This window comes from Protopterus annectens, chromosome 6.part0, assembly GCF_019279795.1.
Source record: "Protopterus annectens isolate FY-2018-M chromosome 6.part0, PAN1.0, whole genome shotgun sequence".
Taxonomy (NCBI): domain Eukaryota; kingdom Metazoa; phylum Chordata; order Ceratodontiformes; family Protopteridae; genus Protopterus; species Protopterus annectens.
This window is the reverse complement of record NC_056737.1, coordinates 1,053,134,030-1,053,160,262: the sequence shown is the minus strand read 5'-3', so window position 1 is coordinate 1,053,160,262 and position 26,233 is coordinate 1,053,134,030. Positions and strand designations below refer to the sequence as shown.

At 40.9% G+C, this 26,233-nt stretch overlaps 1 protein-coding gene across 3 annotated transcripts in view; it reads right to left on the bottom strand.

The window, feature by feature from the left end:
• The window catches only part of RGS6 (regulator of G protein signaling 6), a 2,564,457-nt gene that overhangs the window by 519,874 nt on the left and 2,018,350 nt on the right, over nt 1-26,233 (bottom strand). For all 3 annotated transcript variants that reach the window (XM_044074660.1, XM_044074661.1, XM_044074662.1), the window contains exon 8: nt 10,089-10,165. In XM_044074660.1, coding sequence (XP_043930595.1) covers nt 10,089-10,165 — 77 coding nt within the window. The remainder of the gene's footprint in view (nt 1-10,088; nt 10,166-26,233) is intronic.

Here is a 26,233-nt window from a genome sequence, read left to right as displayed (position 1 = left end):
ATTCACTGTTAATCTACATAGTAGAGATACGTTTCTATATGCCTTTGTATTGGGATTAGTAGTGTTATCTTTTGGTAAGCTTTTTATTTTTTGTTATTGCATGTGATGATAATTGTTTACATTTACTCAAAGCATTCATATTTTTGAGTTTATTATTGATAACTCTAGAAAGAGAAACATATACAGCCCTAAAGTTGTTGGTTGCTGTGTATCGTGTGTTTACAATACTGACAGCTAGCAAATTTCACCTTAGTTTCTTGTTTTTGTCATGTTGTGTTTACTTGATGATGCTATTTATTTTTCTGTCACTTATCATCCTTGAATTGTAATTTTGTTTTTTTCTGTTATATGTGCCTATGTAATTAATGTTTCTGATAACAAAACTGACAGTTCTGCACGTTGTGCTTTTTAACTGACAGTACATTAATGTTTTGTATTTAATTGTAAAAACTTCAGGGAATACGTTTGGTTGAGACAGTCTAAAAAGAAGATTCTGTTTCTTATTTTAATTAACTCAAAGTAGTTTGTTCACTCTAAGATAGTATTGATAAAGTACTGTAATGCCTACAACATTCAGAGGCTGTTTTGCACAATGTGCACATGGTGAATGTTGCACTTACATGGGCCGTATTTGTTAATTGCCATGTTGGTACTAATAAATAAAACCTGACACACCACAACTGTTTTTTCCCCCACGTGTATTCTGAGGAATCAAAAGGCTTACCTGTCTCACAAAATAAAAACACCCAAAAACCTAAGTAACTTAAGAATATTTAGCTACCTGTAACCAAAATGGCTGCTGTTGCTAATGAACTGCTTTCCTTCTGGCAATTTAACCTACTGGATGTTTACCAGTAAAACCTCCATATAGGATGGCCCAGTGGTGTAGCTATTTGCATTGTCACCTCACAGCAAGAAGTTCTCCGGTTCGATTCTCAGCTGGGGAGCCTTCTGTGCGGAGTCTGCATGTCTGCCCTGTGTTCATGTGGGTTTCCTCTGGGTGCTCCGGTTTCCTCCCATGTTACAAAGACATGCGTCTGGAGTGATTCTTCCTGGGCCTCCACTGAAAATTGGCTCATTCCAAGTCAGACTTTCCCGGTAAACAAATGTTAAATAAATAAAAATAAATAAATAAATGTAATAAGGATACCTAGACTTAGATCTTATTCAAGCATTGCCCCTTACCAGCAGATTTATTCACACACTTTGTCTTCAAGTTGCCGTAGCAGAAAACATTTGCACCCTTTCAACACCACATAAAGAAGTACGCAAAAAGTTAAACTGACAATTAAAAAGCCATACTGGGAAGAGTGCCCACAGTTCAGAATTACACAGTACATGTAATGTCATGACATGAAGTCATCAGCAGATACTCCTCAGGCTGGGTAGGGCAAATGTTAGACATGCAGTTAAAGTGGTTTGTTCTCTATGAATGAAGCTATTTCATGCCACTCAAGCCATTCCTCACAGCATATGTACAATAAAAAGGTGTGGGTACAAAGTCTGAGAAGTGAGCTAAATGTGTGGTACATGATAACACCTGAGACTAAATGGGAAATGGTGTGAAATCATTTGGAGTATTGCTTTTCTCATTTGCAGATATAATTTTAATATTGTTGCAGACTACCACAAAGTCTAGGTAATAAAAGTCTTTGTTTTCCCAACAGGACAGTTTTCATTAGCCAAAAATGAGTGGCATACCTCCACAAGGGGGGTATCCACCTTGGATCCTGGGAACTACCGCCCCATCAGTCTGGTGAGCCTGATCTGCAAGGCCATGGAATGTATTATCATGGAACTTTTAAACAAAGACATTGGCAACCTTCAAACACTGGACCCCACCCAGTTTGGGTTTGTGAAGTAATGATCTTGTCTCCTGAACCTGATTGACTTCTTTGAATCAGTCTCCAGAGCTGTGGACGAGGATAAGGCAGTCCACACAGCCTGTCTGGACCTTGCCAAGGCCTTCGACACCATCCTCCACTCTGGAATCATAGATAAACTTACTAAGCTGGGCATTAATCCCTATGTCACTCGATGGGTTGCCAACTGGCTTACTGACAGAACCCACACTGTAAAAGTAGCCAACTCCAAATCCAACTCCAGACAAGTGACAAGTGGAGTACCTCAGGGTTCAGTCCTGGGACCGCTCTTGTTTGGCATCTACTTCTCTGAAGTACAGGCCAACACTAAGGGACTCTGGCTAACAAAGTTCACAGATGACGGCAACCTGGGAGCCATTATTGAATCCCCAAATGATCTGGATATTCTACCAAAGGGGCTTACAGGAACAGATGCTTAGTTCCAGAGCCATGGGCTCAAGCTCAATGCCAAGAAATGTATAGTTATCCCCTTTGGGGAAAAACATGTACCCGTGAATTACCACATAGGTGGCAGTGCACTAAACACCGAAAGTGTGATAAGGGACTTAGGGACACAGGTGGACAGTGGTCTCACCTTCGATAACCACATCAGCACAACAGTCAGGAAATCCTTCTGTGTGGCACACCTCATCACTAAGGGCTTTTCATCCAGAAAAAAGGAGGTCATTGTCTAACTGTACTCATCCCTCATTATACCCATTATAGAATACAATGCCCCGTTTGATATGCACCTCTCAAGACATCTGCAACAACTGGAAAGGCAGCGGAAATAGCTCACTAAAAGAATCACAGGCCTAAAGCAGATGCCCTATGCTGACCATCTAAAAAAACTCCAGCTATACTCTGTCACATATCGTCTGCTCAGAGGCGATCACTGCTTAACATACAAGGCCATGTCAAACCCAGAGCTGTTGGACATGCTACACTTAAATAAATTCCATTCCTTCAGAGCCACATGCTACAGAGATCTAAACCATGTCATCACAATGAACAAAACACGCTGGAAGGATAGGTCCCTGACCCAGAGACTCCCCAGACTCTGGAACAGACTTGCCCATACATGTCAAGCCTCTTTGGCCCTCTTCAAAAGGAACCTTGATGATTGGATGGGAGATAGGAAATTCACCCCGGGGATCACATCAGTCGCCCTGTTAGACAGGGGTCCAGGGAAGTAAATATTGCAAGAAGAAATAGCCAGGGAATTCTTATGGCTAGGCTTGTATAGGCCCTAGGGCCGATAGCCTAGTATCAACCTATGAACCTATGAATAATAGCACTCAAGAGCTATGTTTTCAGCCCTGCTTACTCCTTACACAACGGCAGCAAATCTTATACATTCCCATATATCTGATTGTTAAGCAAGATTATTTCAAGCTGTTTAAAATCAAAGCGGTTAAAGCATTATTGTTGTGTTTACATTCAGTCTGCATTTATGAATGATTCCCTGGCTTCATACTGTCAGGAAGCTCTCCTGATAGCAATATCCAATGGAGCTGGTTCACTTCTCAAAGGATTACCTCCTTAGTCTGAAATTTTCTTTTCTTTTCATTCTCACTGTCTCTACCAGATTATTATTTTTTATTATGAAAATGCCATACTGCGGTGGTGGTGCTGCGGTAGCGTTGTCACCTCACAGTAAGATGTTGTCCTGTTCAATTCTCAGCTAGACTGTCTTCTGTGTGGAGACATGCGTGAATGGGCTTACCTTCATTGAAGGTTGTGCGTCAGAGCTGGCAACTCGGTACGTAAAAATCTACTGCCAATCATTAGTGGACCGGAGTTCCGCTGTGGTGACCCCCAAAAGACACAACAACAACAACAACAACATTATGAAGATGCCATATCTCCAGATCATGCCTCTCAGTCTCTCAGAGCAAGAAGTCTGGACAACGCCAAAAATAATGACGGGACAAAGGCACAACATTAGGGACGGATTTTAAATATTGCTCCTGTAAACTCAGATAGTTGCTAAAATAACAGGTTTTGCATTATTATGTATTTTCTGAGGGATATGAAGTCTGACATTCAAATGTCTGCCATTATTTATTATTACTTAGTGACTTCAATCTTCATGTTGGTATCCCACAATTCCATTGGAGTGGGTGGGGTTGAATGATTATGTATGCAAATGTCATGTTAATCAGAACCCTGAGTTTTGACCAGTTGTACCTACTTTTCATGGGCCTTTGTCCAGATTTTTGATGTTTCCAGGTTGAGAGGTATGGGTATTTAGATTGGTTGACCAAGACTGAGCATTAATCCATGTGGACCTATTTCATGTTCACTCCAGGTGTGAAAACGAAACAATGACAAACGAGAATTCACAATTAAATTTTGCAAGCAGAGATTGAAAGGCCAGTATAGCTGTAAAAATACATTCACAGAGTGCAGGTGTACGAACATTAAAACAATTACAGTGGTAAGGAAATATTTACAATGCCCAAGCATATACAATGTAACAAGCACATGTTTGTACTACAGTCTGTTTAAGTAGTGCATGAATACAGGTAGTGAGGAGCTGAATTGGGTTACGGGAAGAAAGAGGAAATTTTAAGTGGAGTCTGAAAAATGATCTTACCTGTTATGTAAAGAAGAGATACATGCAGACTGGGTATAAGAGTGATGGTAGGGGTAAGAGAAGTGAAGGCAGTGGGTGAGAGAGGCAGAGGTAAAGGAGGAGTCGGTAAGAGTGAGATGTGCTTATTGAGTAGGTTATTGCAAAAATGGAAGTGCTGACAGCTTGCTGTCAGGGTGAGAAGTCTAGGAAGTGGGGAGTGAGTAAGGAAGTGTGACAGGGAAGAGACAAGTGGGGAGGGGGATATGGTGTGATGCTGGTGCAGCTGGAGGAAGAAACTGGGACATAGTCTGTAGACGGCACGCAGCATAAGCATCGTTAACAAATGAGGTAGCAGATGGGATATAAGTACTAGACTAACTGCCAACTGCCATTTTAAGCCAAGCCATTTTCCCTTGGTGAAAATCAAACCCTGTACCTCTTGTATGTGAGAGAAACACCTTAACCATTAGCCAACCGCCAATATCATATGCTATATGCGTTAAGTTATCATTCTGCTGATTAAGTGAGGAGACATTTGACAGCTTCCCTGAATTGTGGTAGGGTAGCTGAATTCTTACAGCTGGATGTGTGGTTTCCCAGAATTTGAAGCCTAATTTGGAGAAGCTGTGGCTACTCTATTTCCTAGAGTTAATGACTGTGTGACAGGAATGGGTTTGATAAGGTTGACATCTGGGGATGTAAGTTTTTTCTTTGATTGTGAATCTTCCTGTTAGGCAGGAGAAGGAGTTTCAGTTTAGAAGTTTGTATAAAGGGTGCCTAGCAGCAGACCTGTTCTTTGTTAGGCTGGGAGCCAGTTTGTTTTTGTAGTGAGATAAGGCTTTTCTCTGAGGCTGAGGTGATTGCGGGGAGAGCATATTCAAGCTTGGCCATGAGAATACCGTTTTGTGTGGCTTTTCTATCTGATGGAGTTAAAATGTTCAAGATTGTCCATACCTTCAAAAGGCTTTGCTGTATTTTTTCCTTTGGTTTTGTGAATAGGAATTTGGAATTTTAGTTTTGGTCCAACCATAGTCCCACATATTTATATAAGGTAGTAGTTTTGAGGGAGGTATGCTTTTTGTCAAGAATACTGAAGTTAGAAACTGAGGATTTGAGTTTTTGTGGGGTCCCAACAGCACATATTTTGTTGTATTTGGGCCTAGTAGTAGTTCTCTTGAGTCTGGCCATTTGGAAAGGTAGTCTTGTTGAAGGATGTAGAGATGTGGGAGGTCTGATGGGGGTCTGTTGATATAAATGAAAAAATGCAGGGGTGATAGAAGAGTGCCTTACGCAGCTAGCTGGTTGAGGAGGAAGACTTTAACTCTAAAATTGTGGTGGGAAAGAAAGGTGAGGAACTATTCAGAGGCATGCATTAATGCCATGAGCTAGAAGGGCCATGTGCAGGAATGGATGTTCTACCATATTGAGTGCTTTGGTCAGGTTTGAAAATATCTCTACTGTGACTTGCTGTTTGTCTGTGTCCATTAAGATATCATTGGGTATTGTCTAGATAGCCATCTTTGTGCTCCGTGTGGCCCAGAATCCATGTTGATTAAGGGATAGGAGAGCTTAGTCAGCAATACATTTAGACCGCTTGTCATGGTTTAATTTTCTATCACTTTACTAAGTGTTGGGAGAAACGAACTGTGTGTGCACTCTAAACAGGTCTGAGGGTTGTTTTTGGAATCTGTTTAGTAGTTGCACATTTCTGTACTTTAGGGAAGATTCTGTGGCAGAAGCAGATTGAATAAAATAGTTCTGCACAGGTCTTTATAAACCACAGGTTCTGGTCATCAGAACCTAGTGGCCTGTTACTGAGAATTCAGTATGTGTCTTCAATGTTAGTAGCAAAAACAGTTTTGAAGTAGAACAATGCAAAGACCTTAGGAGTTTGTGGGTGTGGCAGTGGAGAGTTTAACAGCACTGGGGGTGATGTTAGCAACTCAGTGAGCATGCATTCTGAAGAGAGTGGTCTTTTGATGGTTATTTAAGTGTTGTTAGTGAAGACAGTCTTCTTTTCTCTTCTTTGGAAATGTGGTTTGAATCTGTGTCAAGGAATTGTGTAGAGAATCTGCTTAAATGAACGTAGGGCATGTTCCTCTCTATGCCCTGGCCAAATTTCCCCTAGTCAGTATGAATGCAGCATCATGTCTTTCCCAAAGAGAGGGGCTACTGGCCTAGCGGGGCTAACCTGCTCAACAATAGATAGATAGATAGATTTATTTGGTATTTGTTGTTAACTGTAAATAACTGTTTACTGCATATTTATGTTAACCATTTAGAGTAAAGCAAAATAAACAGTTTGCTCAGATAGTACTCCTGCACTGAGTATTTTTATGTCAGTTTGCTCAGGTAGTACTCCTGCACTGAGTATTTTTATGTCAGTTTGCTCAGGTAGTACTCCTGCACTGAGTATTTTTATGTCAGTTTGCTCAGGTAGTACTCCTGCACTGAGTATTTTTATGTCACACTGAGCATTAGATGCATTTTTTTTTATTACTGGTAATTATAGTTATCATGGTTTCTTGGACAAACTGAGTACCTGTGGGGATCTGGTGAAGTTTTGCATATATGTGATGGTTAGTTGCCTGGTGCAGCTCGGTGGTGTTTACTTACAGATGGGAGTACTTGGGTAAAGTGCTGGTGTTTGTCTTTGCCATGTGAAGTTTTACGGTATGAGTGTGTAATGTGAATGGACCTATGTGTGACTGGCTACCTTGATGTGATACAGAGACTATTTGTGGGGCAACACTGTGAATTCTCACACTGCAGCACTAATACAAAAGGTCAGTCATGTGAACATTTGGTGCTAGACACCCGAGGGCTGCCACAGACAGTGTTGAAATGCACTCATGAGTTGCCTTCTGGGTATAGCTTCCCACCATTAAAGTCAGCCATAATGTAAATGGGAAGCTACTTTGCATGCTTTTACAGATTTTAACAAAAATGTCCACTTTTGGTTTATTGTTTAATTATAAAAGTAGCATTCTGGTGTATCATTGCCTGGGTTGGGATAGAGCAGTATTGTGAAAGGGGTATGGCTTGGAGGACAGTTTGTAACGGGTATGGACAGAAATCAACGTGTTGATGTGCGTGTGCCGGGGTGGGAGTCAGCATGCTGGGACCTGTGAGTACAAATCTTAAAATCCTGGTCACACCCCTGCTGTCAGCCACTTTAAGGAGAAGTGCTCATTTCCAGGCTGAAATATTCAATCATATGAGGTAACCTTGTAAATTCTTTGCTGCCATTTCCCTGTTCATTTTGAGAACTATAATGTACTATGATTTGTGGGGCATCTGTCATTAACATCAGCATATATCACAGTTTTCTGGCTTGGCTGCATTACAAGATGTGTGAGGAGAGACCCTGATAACTACTAAGCATTTTAAGGCATGCATTTTCTCAACATAACTCTAGTAAGTACTCACCTCATAGTTTAGTCAGGAAAGGAAGCAAAGCCAAAATGTACCTAAATGCACTTTCTCAGAAATAACACATAATACTATTTTAAAGGGACAGAGCTGTTAACAATGTAATGCTTTACATTGTATTTGTCTTCAATGTGTTATGCTGAAGAGTTTTATAGGTTCATAGATGTGTACTAGGCTAATGGCCCTGGGGTCTTTACAAGCCTAGCCATTGGATTACCCTGGGATAGTGCCACCCAACCTTAGTTTCCAGTGCCTCTGTCGAGTAGAGCCACTGGTGTTATCCCCGGGGTGAATTTTCTGTTTCCCATCCACTCATCAAGATTTCTTTTGAAGAGGGTCAGTGAGGTGCTCTGCTTGACATGTATGGGAAGTCTGTTCCATAGCATGGGCAGTCCCTCCAGCATGTTCTGTTAATTGTGGTAATGAGGTTGAGGTCTCTGGAGTGTGTGGTGTGGAGGGATTGGGATTTCTTTAGATGTAGCATTTCTAACAGAGCTGGGTCAGACATGGCTTTGTAACTCAAACAGAGATCGCCTCTAAGTAGGCGATATGAGACAGAGAATAGTTGGGAGTTTTTTTGAGTCTGCTCATATAGGATAAGCTTTTAAGGCCTAGGATCCTCTTTGTGAGGTACTTTTGTGGCCTCTCCAGTTGTTGCTGGTGTCTAGTGAGGTACATGCCAAATGGGGCATTGTACTCGATGATTGGCCTAATGAGGGAGGAGTAGAGGGAGACAATGACCTCTTTCTTCCTGGATGCAAAACCCTTAGTAATGAGATGTGCCACATAGAAGGACTTTCTGACCATAGTGGCAACGTGGTGATCAAAAGAGAGGCTGCTGTCAACCTGTGTTCCCAGAGCTCTTATAACGTCTTCTGTGTTCAGTGGACTACCATAAATGTGATAATTCATGGGAACCGGGTTTTTCCCAAAGGGAATGGCGATACATTTTTTGGCATTGAGCTTAAGGCTATGGTTCTGACACCAGTCGTTGGTCACAGTGAGGCCATTCTGTAGGATGTCAACATCACTTGGTGAGTTAATAATAGCTCCCAACTTGCAATCGTCTGTAAACTTTGTCAGCCAGAGTCCCTTAGTGTTGGCCTGGACTTCAGAGAAGTAGATAGCAAACAGGAGTGGACCCAGGACCAGAGCCTGTGGGACTCCACTCGTGCCTAATTGGCAGTCTGACTTGGAGTCAGCTACTTTCACACTGTGGGTTCTATCTGTGAACCAGTTTTCAACCCACCTAGTGATATAGGGGTTGATGCCAAGCTTAGTGAGGTTTTCTATGATTCCTGAGTGGGGAATGGTATCAAAAACCTTGGCCAGATCAAGGTAGGCAGTATGAACCATCCTGCCTTCATCCACAGCTCTGGTGACTGACTCAAAGAAGTCGACCAAGTTGAGCAGGCATGATCTACCCTTCAGAAAACCAAACTGTGTGGGATCCAGAGTTTGGAGACTCCCTATATCCTTGTTTATTAGGTCCATGATGATGCGTTCCATAGCTTTGCATATCAGACTCGTCAGGCTAATGGGGCAATAGTTCCCAGGGTCTGTAGTCACTCCTCCTTTGTGGAGAGGGATAACTGTAGCAGTGTGCCATTCGGCAGGGGAAAAAGCTTGAGATGTGGCTGTGATTGAGCAGAGCACACAGGTGAGGTGCCAGTTCACTCTGTAGTTATTCAAACATTTGTTGCATTCCATAACAGTTTACTATTCAATTTACAAAATGAACATGCGTTTCATTGTTTAATATCATTATTAATAAGCAAATTTTCTTGTAGTAAGTGGTTAATGCCTTGTTGAATACCTTCTAACAACAGTCCAGTGTTAAAAGATCACAAAACATTACAGACAAGGAACAGAGAAGGAATCAAAGAAATCTAATTTGAAGACTCTTCATTTCTTCTTAAATTACTCTTCTAATTGTATGTTCTCAAACCCATTTATGATGAAGATAAATGTAACCCAGCTGGAAAGTTGTTTTCCATAACATTTTTTTTGGTAATTTCTTCAGATTACATTGATTATCTAAGTGGGCCCACTAATCAAAGGTGTGACATTAATGCTGACTGTTTTACATTGCATTCTCCAAGATAATATCAAATTATTTACAGTACCATTAAATCGAACTGCTACTGCAAAGAATTTATCTGTCCTCTTTTTTCCTATGAGTACACAAATTCTAAAACATTTTGGCAAATACCTACTTGACCTGGGCTTCTGCCTGCATAAAGATGAATTCCCATTTTCTTGCAAAGGCTCTTTGTAATCGTGCCAGATTTTCCTGAGTAGAGACAGAAAGCACACAAAAATTAAATAATATTGTTAAAAACACAGAAGTGTATATACTACTATGGTAGACAAAAGCCAAACAACCAATTTAGCTTGCTCTTTCCTTACATATTGTATGTAACTACAGATTGTTTCTTTGATAAGTTTGTGGGTGATCATATTGAACCATGACCCAGGCACATGATATTAAAATAGAACAAAAACACCAACGAGGTACAGCAATGTCTAGCAGGGTGCTAAATACTAGGAACATTTGTTAAAGTATGCATTTTTACAACAAGTTGCAACACAAACACGAGTCTCATGTTTAGTTTCCAATTTACCATTATTTATATATGACCTGTTTCACATAAAGAAAACTAGTAGGTATTACTCCGAAAAGAATGCCATACAGTGATAAATTAATACGCTTACTTGTAGCAGCACCTGCAGAATGCATGCATTCCAGATATGAGGGGATGTTTGTGGGATTCATAACAATGCTTTTCATACCATAAATTATCATATCTCCCTTACGCTGATTTGCATTATGCAAAAATTCTGGAGGTGTGAGACTGCAGTTCATGTTTCATCATCAATATCATTATAATGCCGCACATGCTGGAATAAAATACTTTTGCTATGTTATATATTACTAATAATAATATAGCAAGAAGAAATGCAAATGAGCATCCTTTTGTGCTTTAACTGAAGTGCAGATTCTTAAATGGAAATGCTTTGCGGTACAAAGGCCAACTGCAAGACATAAAATGCTGGTAATGCTGAAGATGTGGTCTCCCAATGGCCCAGTAACCCATACGGGCTCTGTTTCATGCATCTGTTCATTATTATTGTCACTTACGTGTATCACGTGAGCTTGAGTCACAGTTGCGTGAACATAATATCTTGAGGTAGTGTTGGCTTGCATTTGCTCACTCGCTTTACAATGGAGTGAGACCATCATCCTTACATGCTAACAAGTTATGGGTGGTCCAATGTCAGTGCAGAGGAAATTCCCAGCTCTGTTTGATATGGAATAGTCTGTTCTTACCTATCTTGCATGGTATTACTCTAGCAACCTTTAAATCCAGTCTGGATGATAAGATGGGTGATCACAAAATTTTACCCGGGGTGTACACAGAAAAGCTACTTAATATGGGACATTGTTAGTCTCGGGTGGTGCAGCAGTTAGCGTTGCTGCCTCATAACAAGAGGTTCTCTGGTTCAATTCTCGGCTGGGGTGTCTTCTGTGTGGAGTCTGCATGTCCTCCCTGTGGTCGCTTGGGTTTCCTCCGGGTGCTCCGGTTTCCTCCCACATCCCAAAGACATGCTATAGGTGGATTGGACCCTCTAAATTGGCCCTAAGTGTGAGTGTGTGTGTGCATGTGTGTGCCTTCTGTGGAAGGTTGGGCGCCAGGCTGGCAACTTGACACCGTAAAACTCCACTGCCAATCATGAGCGGACAGGTGATCCGCTGTGGCGACCCCTAACCAGGAAAAAGCCGAAAGAAGAAGTTAGTCTCCGACCAGAACTGGGTGATGTAGCTGAGCTCCTCAATGCTCTACTTGGATGTAAGTTAAGTAAAGAAGTTATGAAGCTGCAAGTAATGGGGTATCAAAGATGAAGTGCCCCCTGAGAGGAGTGCAGGGGCAGCTTGCTCTTTTTAGCTGTGTTACATCAGCTCATAACACAAGCTTAAGTACATGCATTAAAAGGATGTGTGAAGTTGGGCAGTCATTTATGAGTTCCTGTGATTGAGCTAATGTCATGCAAGCTTAGATAAGTTAATAAGATGTAGAAGATACTACCTGATGAGACGTCTGCATTTTCACAGAGATTTTATTTTCAGCTGCTTATCAATCATCAACCCTCTTTCTGCTAAATGACCCTTTTGTTCCCTCATCACTGAGAGTGAGAATTGGATCAGAAGGGCCATCATATAGGCAGCCATCAGGGGTAGTTTGAGTTATTTTCTCTTTTTTGCTGTACAAAGGAAAGTACAGTTGTGTACACTTACCATAAATGTAGATGTTCAAGTGTATTCACTGTTGCAGTCATCACATTTGGGTTATCCCTGCCAGGGTAGCTCTCAGCTGGCCTGAATACCAGAGACTTAGTATTTCTGCATTGGTTGCTGTTGCTTGAGGACTGACGTCAGGTCGTCAGTAGTATAAAGTAAGGCAGCCGATGCCATTACTTCAGTTTTTCTTGCCATAACCTGTCAGGAGCCTCCAAGTAGGAGGATATGTTCTGGTGGAAGAAACCCCACCAGTGGAAAATAAATACCAATATGTCCCTTGTAAGGAAAGGAGAACAGCAATTCAGAAAGGTAATAAAAGGAGAAAGAGAAGAAAGGGGGATGGAGGGAGGGTAACCAGGACTGCAACAGTGAATACACTCGAACATCTACATTTATGGTAAGTGTACACAACTGTACTATGTTCTTCATGTTTCACTGTTGCAGTCATCACATTTGGGTTGATTCCCAAAGCTGAGGAAAAGGGTGGAGGCAGTCAATAAAACTAGGGGCTGGCTAGGATGCCCTGCAAGACTGCAGAGGCAAACCCTGCCCTGGAATTGGAGAAGAGAGGCAGGTGGTAATGCTTGGTAAAAGTGTGAACAGAAGTCCAGGTGGCAGCCTCCATGATGTCCTTAGTGGGGACTCCTCTGAGGAAAGCTGCAGAGGTGGAGGCTGCTCTGGTGGAGTGTGTCCTGACCCCCTTGGGGGGAGGATTGCCATGCTGTTTGTAGCAGAAATGGATGCAGTGTGCTATCTATTCTGAAATGGTTTGCTTGGAGATGGCTTTGGCTTCTGCCTCTGTTGCAAAGCTAACCAGCAATTGATCAGACTTTCTGAAGGATTTAGTCCTCTCCAGACAGTATCTGAGGTGTCTGTGTACATCTAGAGAGTGAAGAATCCTTTCCTCCTTGTTCTGGGGATTAGAAAAAAAGGTGGGAAAATGAATGGTTTGGTTGATAGCCATACTGAACACCACCTTGGGCATGAAGGATGGGTTGATTCTGAGGGATACTCTTTCTGCATGGAAGATGATGAAGGGTTCCACAGCCATGAGTGCTTGCAGCTCAGAGACTCTTCTGGCTGAAGTAATGGCCAGAAGGAATGCTGTCTTCCAGGATAGAAATTTTAGCTCTGTAGAAGAAGCTGGTTTGAAGGGGGGGGGGGGGCAGGGTGGCTTTTCCAATATGAAGTTAAGGTCCCAAGCTGGTGTTGGTGCCCTTCTGGGTGGCCTCAAGTTGATAGTCCTTCTTAGGAACTGTTTGATCAGAGGGTGTGAGAAAAGGGGCTGCTCAATGGGAAAATGAGCAGAAATAGCAGATGCATGAATTGTTATAGAGGAGAAAGAGAGACCACTGTGTAGTAGGTCAGCTAAGTAATCCAGGATGAGAGGGAGGAAGGGAGAGCTGTGCTATATTGGCTCCCTTAGCCTGGATCGAGTTGCAGAACCTTTTCCATTTATCAGCATAAGACTTTCTGGTGCTAGGGCATCTGGCCTCACAGATAACATCCAGAACCTGTTTACTGAGGTTGGCAGATTGGTTTGGGGTTATGCAATAAGTCAAGCTGCCAAACTGAGTGTCTGCAATTGGGGATGCATGAATTGCCCTTCCCTCTGGGTCAGGAGGTTTGGAATTTGAGGAAGATGCCATGGGGGTAGCAAGACAGTCTGCGTAGCAAGGTGTACCAGTGCTGCCGGGGCCAGTCTGGAGCTATAAAAATGGTCCTTGGTTTTTCATCCCTTATTTTGAGCAGAACCCTGGGGATGAGAAGTAGGGGAGGAAAGGCATAGACCAATAGGTTGACCCAGGTGAAGGACAGGGCATCCACTTTCCAAGCCATACAGTGATGCTCCCTGGTGCAGAATTTGCAGAGCTGATGGTTGGTGTGGGAGGCAAAGAGGTCGACCTTCGGGGTTCCCCATTTTTGAGTTATTAGGATGAAGGTACTTCTGTTGAGTTGCCACTCATGTGGGTCCAAAAGATTTCTGCTTAATTGGTCTGCCAGAGAGTTGAGAGAGCCTGGTAGGAATTGTGCTAACAGGTGTAGTTGCATGGCAGAGGCTGTGTGCCAAAGGGTCATGGGTAGCCTGCATAGAGGGTAGAAATGAGTCCCTCCCTACTTGTTGATATACCACATTACAGTGGTGTTGTCTGTTATGATCAGGAGAGCCCCTGGGGAGAGAAGGGGCTTGAAAGCTATCAAGGCATGTTCGACAGCCATCATCTCTTTTTGGTTGATGTGCAGAGGGATTTGCTGTGGGCTCCATTGGCCCTGTATGCACCTGCCATCCAGGTGTGCACCCCAAGCATAGTCTGATGCATCTGTGGTGAGGGTCTGGGCAGCAGGGGGTGGAGAGAAAGGCATTTGCTTGTAGTGGGAGCATGCTATTGCCCACCAAAGAAAATCTTTTCTGAGGCAAGGAATTATAGGTAGAAGAGTTTCCAGGTCTTGAGATTGTTGGCACCAAATGCTCTTTAGGTACCACTGAAGTTTCCTCATATGCAGTCTGGCATATGGAATGAGTAATATGCAAGATGCCATGAACCCCAGAGCTTGCAGGATCTTCCTTGCAGTTAGCTGGGGCCTGGTGGCTAGTTGAGAGAAGTAGGCTGTCATGAAAATTTGTTTCTCTGGAGTAAGGAATGCCATCTGGGATGCTGTGTCCAGACTTGCTCCTAGGAAGATTATCCTTTGGGTGGGCATCTGTTTGGATTTCTTTTCACTGATTGTGTACCCTAGCTTGAGCAGCTTTTCCTGGCTTTCAGCCTGAATAGGGCAGATGTCTAAGTATGGGTAAATCAGAATATTTAACAAAAAAACAAGAAAACCGAAAAACTACTAAAAATCAAAAGAAAAACAAGTTGAATGGTAGGAGAAAGCTGAAATAAGCAAATACGAATGACGTAATGCTAAAGCAACTAAAAACTTTAATATGGTCTGAAGAAGGTGGAATATTTTTACCACTGAAAGCGCTTACCATATTAAAGTTTTTAGTTGCTTTAGCATTACATCATTCGTATTTGCTTATTTCAGCTTTCTCCTACCATTCAACTCGTTTTCTTTTGATTCTTTTGATTTTTAGTAAATCTGAATATTTCTTTGTCTGCAAAAGGCAATGGCTGGAGCCAGCCATTTTGTGAAAACTCTAGGAACAGTAGATATGCCAAAGGGAAGCACAAAGAACTGAAAGTATTGAGATCCTGTCCTAAACAGAGATATTTCCTGCATGATTCCCTGATTGGAATGTGGAGGTAGGCCTCTTTTAGATCTAGGTTGGCTAGCCAAGCGTCCTTGGAGAGCATGGGTAGCAGCTGCTGGAGGGTGAGTATTTTGTATTTTGGGATCACCAGGAAAGTGTTTAGAATGGACAAATCAAGGATGGGGCGCCAGGTGCCCTCTTTTCTGGGCACCAGAAAAAGTCTGGAGTAGAAACCTTGGCCTGTCTGTTATGCAGGAACGTGCTCTACTGCTCTCATAGAGAGCAGGGAAAGGATTTGCTTTTGTGCCTCTGCCCACTGATTTGGAGGTAAGTGAAGGTGGGCAGAGGGAAGGGGTGGAGGAGGTGAGTCATTGTGAATTCTTACCATAAATGGGAGGCTTAGAACTCCCTGGTTTTGAAGTGGAGGTAGTCCACTACTTAGATATCTGCATTCCCTGGAGCTGCTGTCTGGGGGGGGGGGGGTCTGCTTCCACGGGGCCTAAGCTGGGCCGGTTTACTGGGAGCAGGAAAGGACCAGTGTTTGGAGGGACAATGACTGCTGAACTTAGGGGGCTGGGCCAGCAAGAAATCCTTAACTGTTTACATAGATTTTGCTTTTTCTTCCATGTTTTTTAAGACTTCTTCTGCCTTAGTACCAATTAGTTATCTTTGTGCAGGGGAGCATCCAACTGTTTAGATTTGACATGGTCTGCCAGGGGCTGTTCCTTAAGCCATGCATGCCTTCTAATGACAGATCCAAGGAGTTCTAAGGTATATTGCTGAAATTTCAGCATATGGAACTGACAGTTTAGTGCCCTGATAGCAAGAGTAGCTGAGGTGTATACTTTTTTACCCCATTGGTTCAATGCTCGTGAATCCCTGTCTGAAGGGGTGGGATTCTTAGTAGAGGTAGCTTTAATCCCTTTTGGCTCTTGAGAAATGACCTCAGGGTTAGCTGTAGGATTTTTAAAAAAGGTATTTGTGTGAGTCAGGGACTGTATAGTACCTGTCTGGTTTTCTGGGAGCAGGAGGAAGCGTGTCAGGTGTCAAGCTGGATTTGAGAAAGACATCCTCCACCACATCCAGGACTGGGGGGATGGCCAAGGGTCTGTGTTGTGGAAGATCTAGGAATTCCCTGAGTCTCTATTTAGACTGAGGATAGTCCTGACTTTCCCATTGGAAATGCTCCCTTAAGGTATGCAGGGTTTCCCCAAAGGAAAAATCCTCTGGGGGAGAGGCTGAAGGAATGGAATCCTCTGCATCAGAATCCTCATAAGTAGAGAGGGGTTGCATGTTTTCATATTCAGATGCATCAGATTCATCTGAGTCTGGTTCAGACAAAACAACAGGGAACAGATCTCTTTTCCTTTTGGAGGGAGTAGCTTGGCTTCCCCTGATCAGCATGATAAGGTCTTCCGCCATTTTAAGCATTTGAGAATGAGGCAAGGTAGCAGGCGCCTGAGAGTGGGTCATTGGTTTCTTGGGTGTGGTTCATACCCTGGGCCTGAGAAACTCAGTAGTTTTAGAAAGAACAGTAGTTGCAAAAGAAGACGTTGGTTTGTGTTGAGATTCGATAGTGCGAAGGCCTTCCTCGGAAGCCGGTGCCTGCTCAGCAGCTCCGGACACATCCAAGGGTGAGACGACCGCAGGATCCTTAGTCGAAGAAGAGTTTTGCAGCATACCGGACTCTGAAAGGGTCTCGGTAGCAGCCTGTAAATCAACAGAAGCAGGCATCAGGGGCTGTGAAAGCGCCTCACTGAGTACCGGAGAACTGATGACTAGCTTAACGGAAGCGTCGTCGGTAGGTTTGGACCTGTGTGGTCTGTCTCTGTCTTTATCTTTACATTTTTTTTGAAGATCTGCTGTTGGATGGCTTACTGAAGCCATATCGGAATTTGAGGACTGTAAGCCAAAATATCTGGCTATAGTAAGGGGCCGAAATGGATAGTTCGGGTGTTGAACAAAGCACAGAAGTGACAAAGAGGGACGTCGTGGTCTGGGCCTAAACAAGTGAAGCAGTTAGAGTGGAAGTCTCAGTGTGGTATCTGTTTTCTACAGGCAGGATGATTATTAACTTTTTCTGACATTGGTTAGTGCAAGAAAAAAGGATCCCCAATGGGATACTTAGCTTTAGAAGACTTCAATTCAGTAGACAAAAACTCAGGTTGTGGCCGACCGGCACTCGTGCGAACTGCTTCTGATTCTGGCTCCATGGCAAGAAAGACTGATGTAATGGTGTCGGCTGCCTTACTTTATATTACTGACGGCCTGAGGTCAGTCCTCAAGTGACAGCAACCGATGCAGAAATACTAAGTCTCTGGTATTCGCGCCAGTCGAGGGCTACCCTTGCAGGGATAACCCAAATGTGATGACTGCAACAGTGAAACATGAAGAACATGTGGGCATACAACAGGTTGTCTTACTGGCTGTTCCTTGCTTCTACATGTGATGTTGCCTACAAAATAGCCCCACTTATTAACCCTGAAATATGGGATACAGTTTTCCCAGAGTCCAAATGAGAAATTGCACCATTCTTGTGTGTCCCTATCTGCATAACACACCCCTTCCCCATCTCCTGGCAGAGGCAGGCTAACCAACCACCTTCACTCCTATTCTTCCTTGCCTGGCTCCTACTGTGTGTTAGAGCCACTAACTGAAGCCAGGACCACTCACTGAACCCAGGGCCACTAACTGAACCCAGGGCCACTAACTGAAGTCAGGACCACTCACTGAACCCAGGGCCACTAACTGAACCCAGGGCCACTAACTGAAGCCAGGACCACTCACTGAACCCAGGGCCACTAACTGAAGTCAGGACCACTCACTGAACCCAGGGCCACTAACTGAACCCAGGGCCACTAACTGAAGTCAGGACCACTAACTGAACCCAGGGCCACTCACTGAACCCAGGGCCACTAACTTGAATCCCATTCTCCTTGTTTGCAGTCTGAGCTCCATCCCTTTGTGACACAAAGCCAGGCACACAGTTATAGAGAAATTACTCAGAGTTTCTGCCCGTATTGATGACAGTCGTACAATGGGTGGCATCTCCACTACAGGGCTGACAGATGTATCATTCCGAACCAGAAATGGGTGTCTGTCTGCTGGTCAGAGGACACTATATTAGACTGAATATGCACACAGGTCCAGGACTGTGTGCCATTCATTCCAGTGACAAACTGATTACTACAGGAGTTACAGAACAGCACTTGGAGCACAAGATGCTGGCAGTTTAGTGAAAAGGATAAAGGTAATGACTTGCTAAGAAGGTTCATCCTTTGGTCCTGAGTATGATTCTGTCTCCTTTTGCTAAAGGTGTGACTTTAAGGAAGTCATTTAAGCATGCAGTGCTCCCAGGTTATATACATTAAATACATAGAATACAAAACACAACAGCAGTGTGTGTTGCAAGCATCTGTTGCACACAAGGCATACAAACAGAAGGACTTAGGGGAGTGGGTAACAGGTCAGACATGGCCCACTGTCTAAATAGTGCACTGGGTACTTGAGGAGTGGGAAGCTTGAAAGGGGAGGTGCATAAAAGATGCGACTGTGTACCACACTGTATAACAGTGCACTAGGTGTTTGGGGGACAGCTGTGTCACACTACAGATCACACTGTAGTTGCCTCTATGTGTCCTGCATGTTCAAAGAGCACAATAAGAATGAAGAACATGAAACAGTGGCTCATGAGGACAGACAACATAGGTAGTATGAAGCACAGGGCCAAAGTTCTTTCCTAGCATCTCATACATGCATGTCTGACAGCTGTCTGTGGATACACAAATAACTGCCACAAAGTTAAGGAAGGCAGTAGCAACAGACTAATTCAAAAGCCGCTGTTCTCTTCCAGCATCTTAAAATAGGTAACTTTAATGCTAGAGTTGATCTTAGACCTAATTCTGCTTTTCCATCAGTGTAACGTGAAATGACACATACTCATTGTGAGAATAAGCATTACATAAATAGGGTTTTGTTATACAAATGCAGTTTTATTAGAAGACATCGTACATGAATACAGTATTGTCTTTGCATAGGCTGGAAAATGCAGATGCATTAAGGTATGCCTACATTTTCATTTTATATTTTACATCTTAAATGCAGCTTTACTAAATGAAGTTTGTATGTAAAGTTAATAAACTTAAGGCCAAGACACTGATTAAAAATGAGATGTGAAGTCACAAGGGAACATTACTAGATGTGCATGCAGATTCAAGGCAATATTTTGTTGAGTATTAAACAGCCCTTACAGAGATAGAAACAGACTTAAAGAGACAGAGACATTCACAGATTAGGCCCCTGAAATAACAAATCTTATTTAGATGATACAAGGCTTGGGTACCAAGGTTAAAGAGGCATTAAAACTGACAAGAGGAATTTTACAAAGAAAGAATAATATTAAGACATAGATACCTTCAAGACAGAAGTCGTTTCAGGGCAGTTCAATTCAGCCTTCAGTCTTCAGACTTACAGATGTCTTCAGTTTGAGTCTTCAACCTTTTTTTCAGTTACAGAAGTTTCGGTTTAATTCATTACAGTACTGTCATTCGTGACAGTTTCAGTAACATATGACTTTATGCTGCTACCACCATTGTAAAAGGAATTTGTCGAACTTCTTGTATTTTGCTGCTCACTACATGTATCATATTTATAATGTTCTTCTTCTTCTTCTTTCGGCTTTTCCTGGTTAGGGGTCACCACAGCAGAATGCCGGTCTGCTAATGATTGGCAATTGATTTTTACAGTGCAGAGGTGCCAGCCCAACCTTCAACAAAGGCACGCCCATTCACGCATGTCTTTCGAACACCACTCGACCACGGGGAGGACATGCAGACTCCAACCAGAAGACACTCCAGCTGAGAATTGAATGGGAGAACATCTTGCTGTGAGGCGACAATGCTACCACTGCACCACCGCATTAATCAGACAACCAGAAGATTATCATGAGTTTTATTCTGAAAAGTGCAAGAATTACACAGTGACACCTGGCACTTTTTCACCTGGGTTCTAGACAGTTGGTGTTGGCTTCAACAGTAGCACCGAAACAGATTTGGGGGGGTAGGGTATTGAGGTACAGTTAATGTAATTCCCAGATACCTGTAGCAGCTCTGCAAATCTACATGGTGTAGTGAGTAGATAGACTCTAAAGAACAGAACTATTACTTCTGAAGGATTACTTCAGGGTACCTGTGGAAACAAAAATCCAGTATCTCCAGGGAAATGTCCCTGGAAGATACCAGTGACCTTGGAGAGGCAAGGGAATGTATATAACAGGAAGTTCAAAGAAGTTGCAAGACAACTGGCCAGTGATGTAGCACTTATTTAACATACCTTCAGTAAGCTTTCATTTTTTGTTATAATGGATTTTATATCTAAGTCAGACAGCAAATTCAGAAAAGTATCAATATTTCTATAGTAAAAGCATCAGTAAGCCTGTGGCTTGAAGTTAAAAATTGACTAAAGCAGAAATGTAAACAGTCTAATAATAATAAAGAGTGTTCAAGAAATGCTAATTTTAATGTTATCAGTTCCAAAATGTTAAGTATGTACAGACAGGTCAAGAAGCAGAAGCTAGCTGTAGTGAGTGGGGTTATGAAAATACATCATAAGTACTGTGGAGTTGGTGCTGTGGTGGCGTTGTCGCCCTACAGTAAGGCGTTGTCCTGTTCGATTCTCAGCTAGAGCATCTTCTGTGTGGAGACATGCGTAAATGGGCGTACCTTCATTGAAGATTGTGCGTCAGGGCTGGCAACTCGGCACGTAAAAATCTACTGCCAATCATTAGCGGACCGGAGTTCCGCTGTGACGACCCCTAACCGGAAAAAGCCGAAAGACACAACAACCTTACGATACATCGTATGAATCAGTGCTTATAGAGACAATAGCATTTTCAGCTTCTGATATCAGTATAGTTTCTGATTTAAATAACATACAAATTGTAATAAATTCTAGTTTATAGCCTTCAGAAATCAATATAAATGTCACAGCACATATAATTCAGAATTCAGAGTTAAGCTTCTTTATTGCAAATATAGACCATCCTGATGTAATTACAGCCAGTGTATGTGACATGTAGATTTCAAGACAGAACAAAGAGGAAACATTTTTGGTATCTCACCTTAATGATACCAGTATAATTTAGATATGAATATTGTTCAGTATTCCATAGATTACAGTTTCTTGTTTTCAAATATTGCATTGAGGGGGAATCAGAGTGCAGAATTTAACAATAATCCTGCATATCAGCCTGATGCAGTAAACACCAATGTGAATAATATACAGACTTCATGGCAAAGTAAAGACGTGCTTACAGAACCTCAAGTTAAAGTTGTTAGGAGTTCTATAGAAAATGATTTTCAGAATATCCATAATGGGTGTGGTAGTCCAGCACCAAATCAGTTAGACAATCTGACATCATTTAAGGTAGAAACAAATGGCATGCTATATACTTTATTGCTCACAAGAAAGGAATTATTGAGTAATGTACTGACTGATACAGATACATCAATTTCAGTAACAAACAGCCCTTTACCAGGGGGGCCCCAGTACAAATAAATATGCTACAGTCTGTACAGTTCTGCAAAAAGGAGAAATATGTAAGAAAATGTGTGCAGTAAATTGTGCAGATGGTGCACATAATTTTAAAAGCTCAGTTTCAAAAGGAATATCTATACTCATGAGATAATGAACAGATTATGGTTCAGTTGTCACAGCAGAAGTACAAGCAGACCACAGTAAGACTAAGTTGCCACCTTACCAGAAAGAGCATCGTCCCATTCCCAAAGAAGCAATAGAAGATACTCATAAATGTATTATGGACTGGAAAGAAAAGGGCCATATAGTAAAAGGATCAACTCAGCAATATGGCCCATGAGGGAAAAGGATAGCAGCTGTAGACCAGTAAATAAGTACACCATTCTGGTCTCATGTGTTGTGCCTAGTACTCCACAAATAACAGTCAGGTTTGATCCACAGAGTAAATAGTTTACAACTATAGATCTAGCAGATACATATTCATTACTGTTTTATTTCATCAAACATTGTCATGAGTGTTAAGACTATTGGATTATGGTAATAAAGTGCTGAAATGCATAAATTATATCTTCAAACAGAAACAAAAGAAAAGCAGTTACATATATTAAATTATGTTTTTCTAGTCATGCAAAATGCAGAATTTAAAGTCAATTTTACATTTTTATAAGTAACAGTATAGTCAAAGGTTCAGATCTCATGCAAGAAAAAATGCCATGTAATTTACTGTACGAGGAAACTCTGCCTACTTGTAAAGGATGGATAAATAAAGCTCCAGGATCAGATCAGTTCAGTTTTAGTAGCAAATGTATGTATGTAAATTAGTCATGATTTTATACTTGTCATGTAAAATTTGCAGATTACACAGACAGCACACCAGAAGCACAGACTCACGTCTTTAAATTATCATGTTGCATGTCAGCACAGCAAACTGAATTGAAGACAGTCTCTTGTAAATAAAGGTTTTAATAAAATCAATAATGTCTGTTTATATAAAAAGTGAATTTAATTGTAAAAGTAACACAGTCATTTATGCTGAGTGTTCCTGCCATTTATTTTATATTGCTGAGACTAGGAGAAGTTTTTCTACTAGAATCATGGAACATGTTAGAAATATTCACGCTAGTGTTAAAGGGAGTCATTTGGTGGTTCATTATAATGACTTTCATGAGGATGATTTATTTAATTTAAGGGTTATTGTTCTGGAACAAGTAGTACTTGGGGTTGGGAATGATATGTTAGTTAAAAGGAGGCTGCAATCCAAGGAAAGTGTTTTTATACTGAAATGTAATACTTTGGTTTGTAATGGTTTAAATCAAGTTTGTAATTGGAAGAGTTTTCTTAATTAATTATTAAATTGATTAATTAAGTGACTATTGTTTCATTGGAAGTTTTGGAACATTTAAAGTGTTTGAATATTTGTGAATGTTATCCTCCTTGGAAGGCTTAGAGAGCCAAGGCACTACGGGAATAAATATATCTGTGTGGCCCACCATTGTTTTTTTATTTTTTCTTGTGTTCTGTTGTTTTTTTATTATCATTTTTTGATTTGTTCACTAAGCATGATACACCTTGAATTTTATAAGGAGATATTGATGGTACTTCTTGTACCCAACAAAGTATGGATGACTATGTGGATATTCCTGCCCCTGCCATTGTTCCAGAACATACTACTGATGATTTTCTGGTTGATTATAGGCAACTGCAAGATGCACATTTTACTAATTTATTTGCTGCTTTGGTTCCTTCAAGATCATCGGAACTAACAGCTGAGCATCAAAAATTATTTGAAGAACTTGATAAATGTTTGCATTCAGAGAGCAAGGTGCATGTTAATCTCTTTATCCTACAGAAATATTTGGAACTTAATTTGATGCCAAGTAGTCTCAAATCTTTTTGTGCCTTGGAATGGGTTCATATTTTGATTGACTGTGACACTGTTCAATACAACTCAATCAATCAATGTTAAAAGTTGTGACATATTCACAGTTAAAGTAGAACTTGGGCAGACTGTTTTTTCTACCAAATTAAATGAACTTTAAACTAATATCAAGAAATTTGAAGATGAATTAGTGGGTCAAGAAAAAGGAAGCTTGAAAGGGACAGTAGTGATTATGCTTCTAACAGAGCATTTCTGTGGTGGACAAATTGATTAGCCAATAGACTTTATGCAGGGAAGTCAGATGGTTAGGACTGACTTGAAGGTGTGTCTTCATTGAGAGTTTCTACTTCCATTTCTTCCACCTCTTGGAATTTTGCCCACAATGTTCCTGTAGCCATCAGTATGGTTTCTTTGGATAATAGTAGGGATAATCTTGGGTCTTCCAATTTTAATAACAAGAAGACTCATTAAAATTGGAAGATTCATGATTAATAAGAAGAAGACTTATTGGAATAGTACTGTTCCATGAAATGATATTCAAAGTAGCTTTAACAGAGATGCTATAAGCAAGATGACCAAATAGTTACATTTCATAGAACAAGAAATACCAAAGGCAAAACTATTTCCTTTGCTAAGGAGTTGGAAACTTACATTAAGCTTCCTTTCCTCTCAGAATATTGCCATTCTGCTTCTCAGGTGACTGAATTTAATGACAATTTGGTTAATATTTCTGGCTTTTGCTTTCTGACAATGAGCTGTCTGTTCTAAACTTGGAACATAAATTTGTGCCCACAGTGCTTCTGCCATTGTATAAATGTAGAATTGACTGTTTTAATCTTTGCAAAAAAACTTAATTTGTTACATTATTTTTCAAATTATACAAATATTGGTAGTTTTATCGATATGGACTCTACTTTTGATTCTAGTTGTGACTCTTTTGATTCATTTTATTCTTGTTGTGATGAAATCTTTGCACAAAAGGCATATTCATTGACAGTAGTATTCTCTCTAGTTTTAGTAATTTTGTTTTACTGTTTGTTAATGAATTTATGAAAACATTTTCCATCTTTATAATTAGTAAAATAGATGGTTTATTTTCTTCCTTTCAGGCACATATGAAAAGCATTAATTACAATACGTGTAGAGGACAGTGGCAGGTCATTTTTAAGGCTTACTAAAAATCCCAGTTTATTTATCAAACAGTCTGATAAAGGGAAGAAAACAGTTGTCATGAATATTCACCAATATTATCAAAGGTATTATACTCATTTAAATGATTCTTCAGTGTACAACTGTATTTCTTTTGAGGCTTATAAACAAATGTTGGGCAAGAATATAGGTGAACATTTTAGAAATGTTCATTTAAGTCATACTTTTGAGAATATTCCTAATGTTTTATGCCATTCAGATACCTTTCCCTGTGGTAAGTGTAGCATTTGTCATTTGGTTTGTAAATGTTTTGATAAAATGAGTAATGTGTCTTTTGATATAAAAGGTGAGTTTAATTGTAATAATAATGTAGTTATTCTTACTATTGAGTGTCCTTGCCATTTATTTTATATTGATGAGACTAAGAGAAGTTGTTCTACTAGAATCAAGGAACATGTTAGAAATAAAAAACAAAGACCACATAAACTCTGAAAGGACAGTAAAAAAACAAAGTAATAATAACAACAAACAATCCAAAAACTCTTCAAAACACCTAAAACTTTAATTATTACAAATAATAATACATAATAACTGCTTTCGTTCTTCACATAGAACTTCATCAGACCTAGTCATAAAAAAACTCAAGCACATTTAAATACTGAATAATTTGTCACATGATCACACAAAGTGCTAATGAGTTAACCCTTTGTATTTCAGCACAAGTTTGTAATTCTCTCTGTCATCTAATGCCAGCTGCCAAAAATATACTTTCAAATCCAACTCTTCCTCAGCATCCATTTTCATATGATAATTCAAAACTTGATCCACAACAGAAAATCTAAAATAAACATTTTTAACATTGTCAGAATGAAAACAGTTGACATGCTTGGCTAAGGCATTATTTAATTCCCTTTTGACTGCCATCTGTGGAGCACCATCCTTATTTTAGGGTCTCTATTATGTATTCAAAGTTTCAAAACTTCGAACTTCATATGTTTGACAACATGTGAGTGAAGTTTGAAACACCCCCCCACTTAAATATACCAAGTCCGAGACTGCACTTCAGTGCAGAAAAGGGAAATTTTCCCATTTTGCACTGTACAGAGCCATTGCTTTTCATCTTTTAACTTTTTAAAGTTCGATCATATGGTGTTGACCATATGACATTCAAACTTTAAAACGTTCAAATAATTAATAGGGACCCTTATTTTACTGGTAAGACATGCCAGCTAATTTTTTTTAGGGAATACCTAGAAGTGCTTCCTACTGGCTCATTGCGTAGGTGATAACCTACTGATTT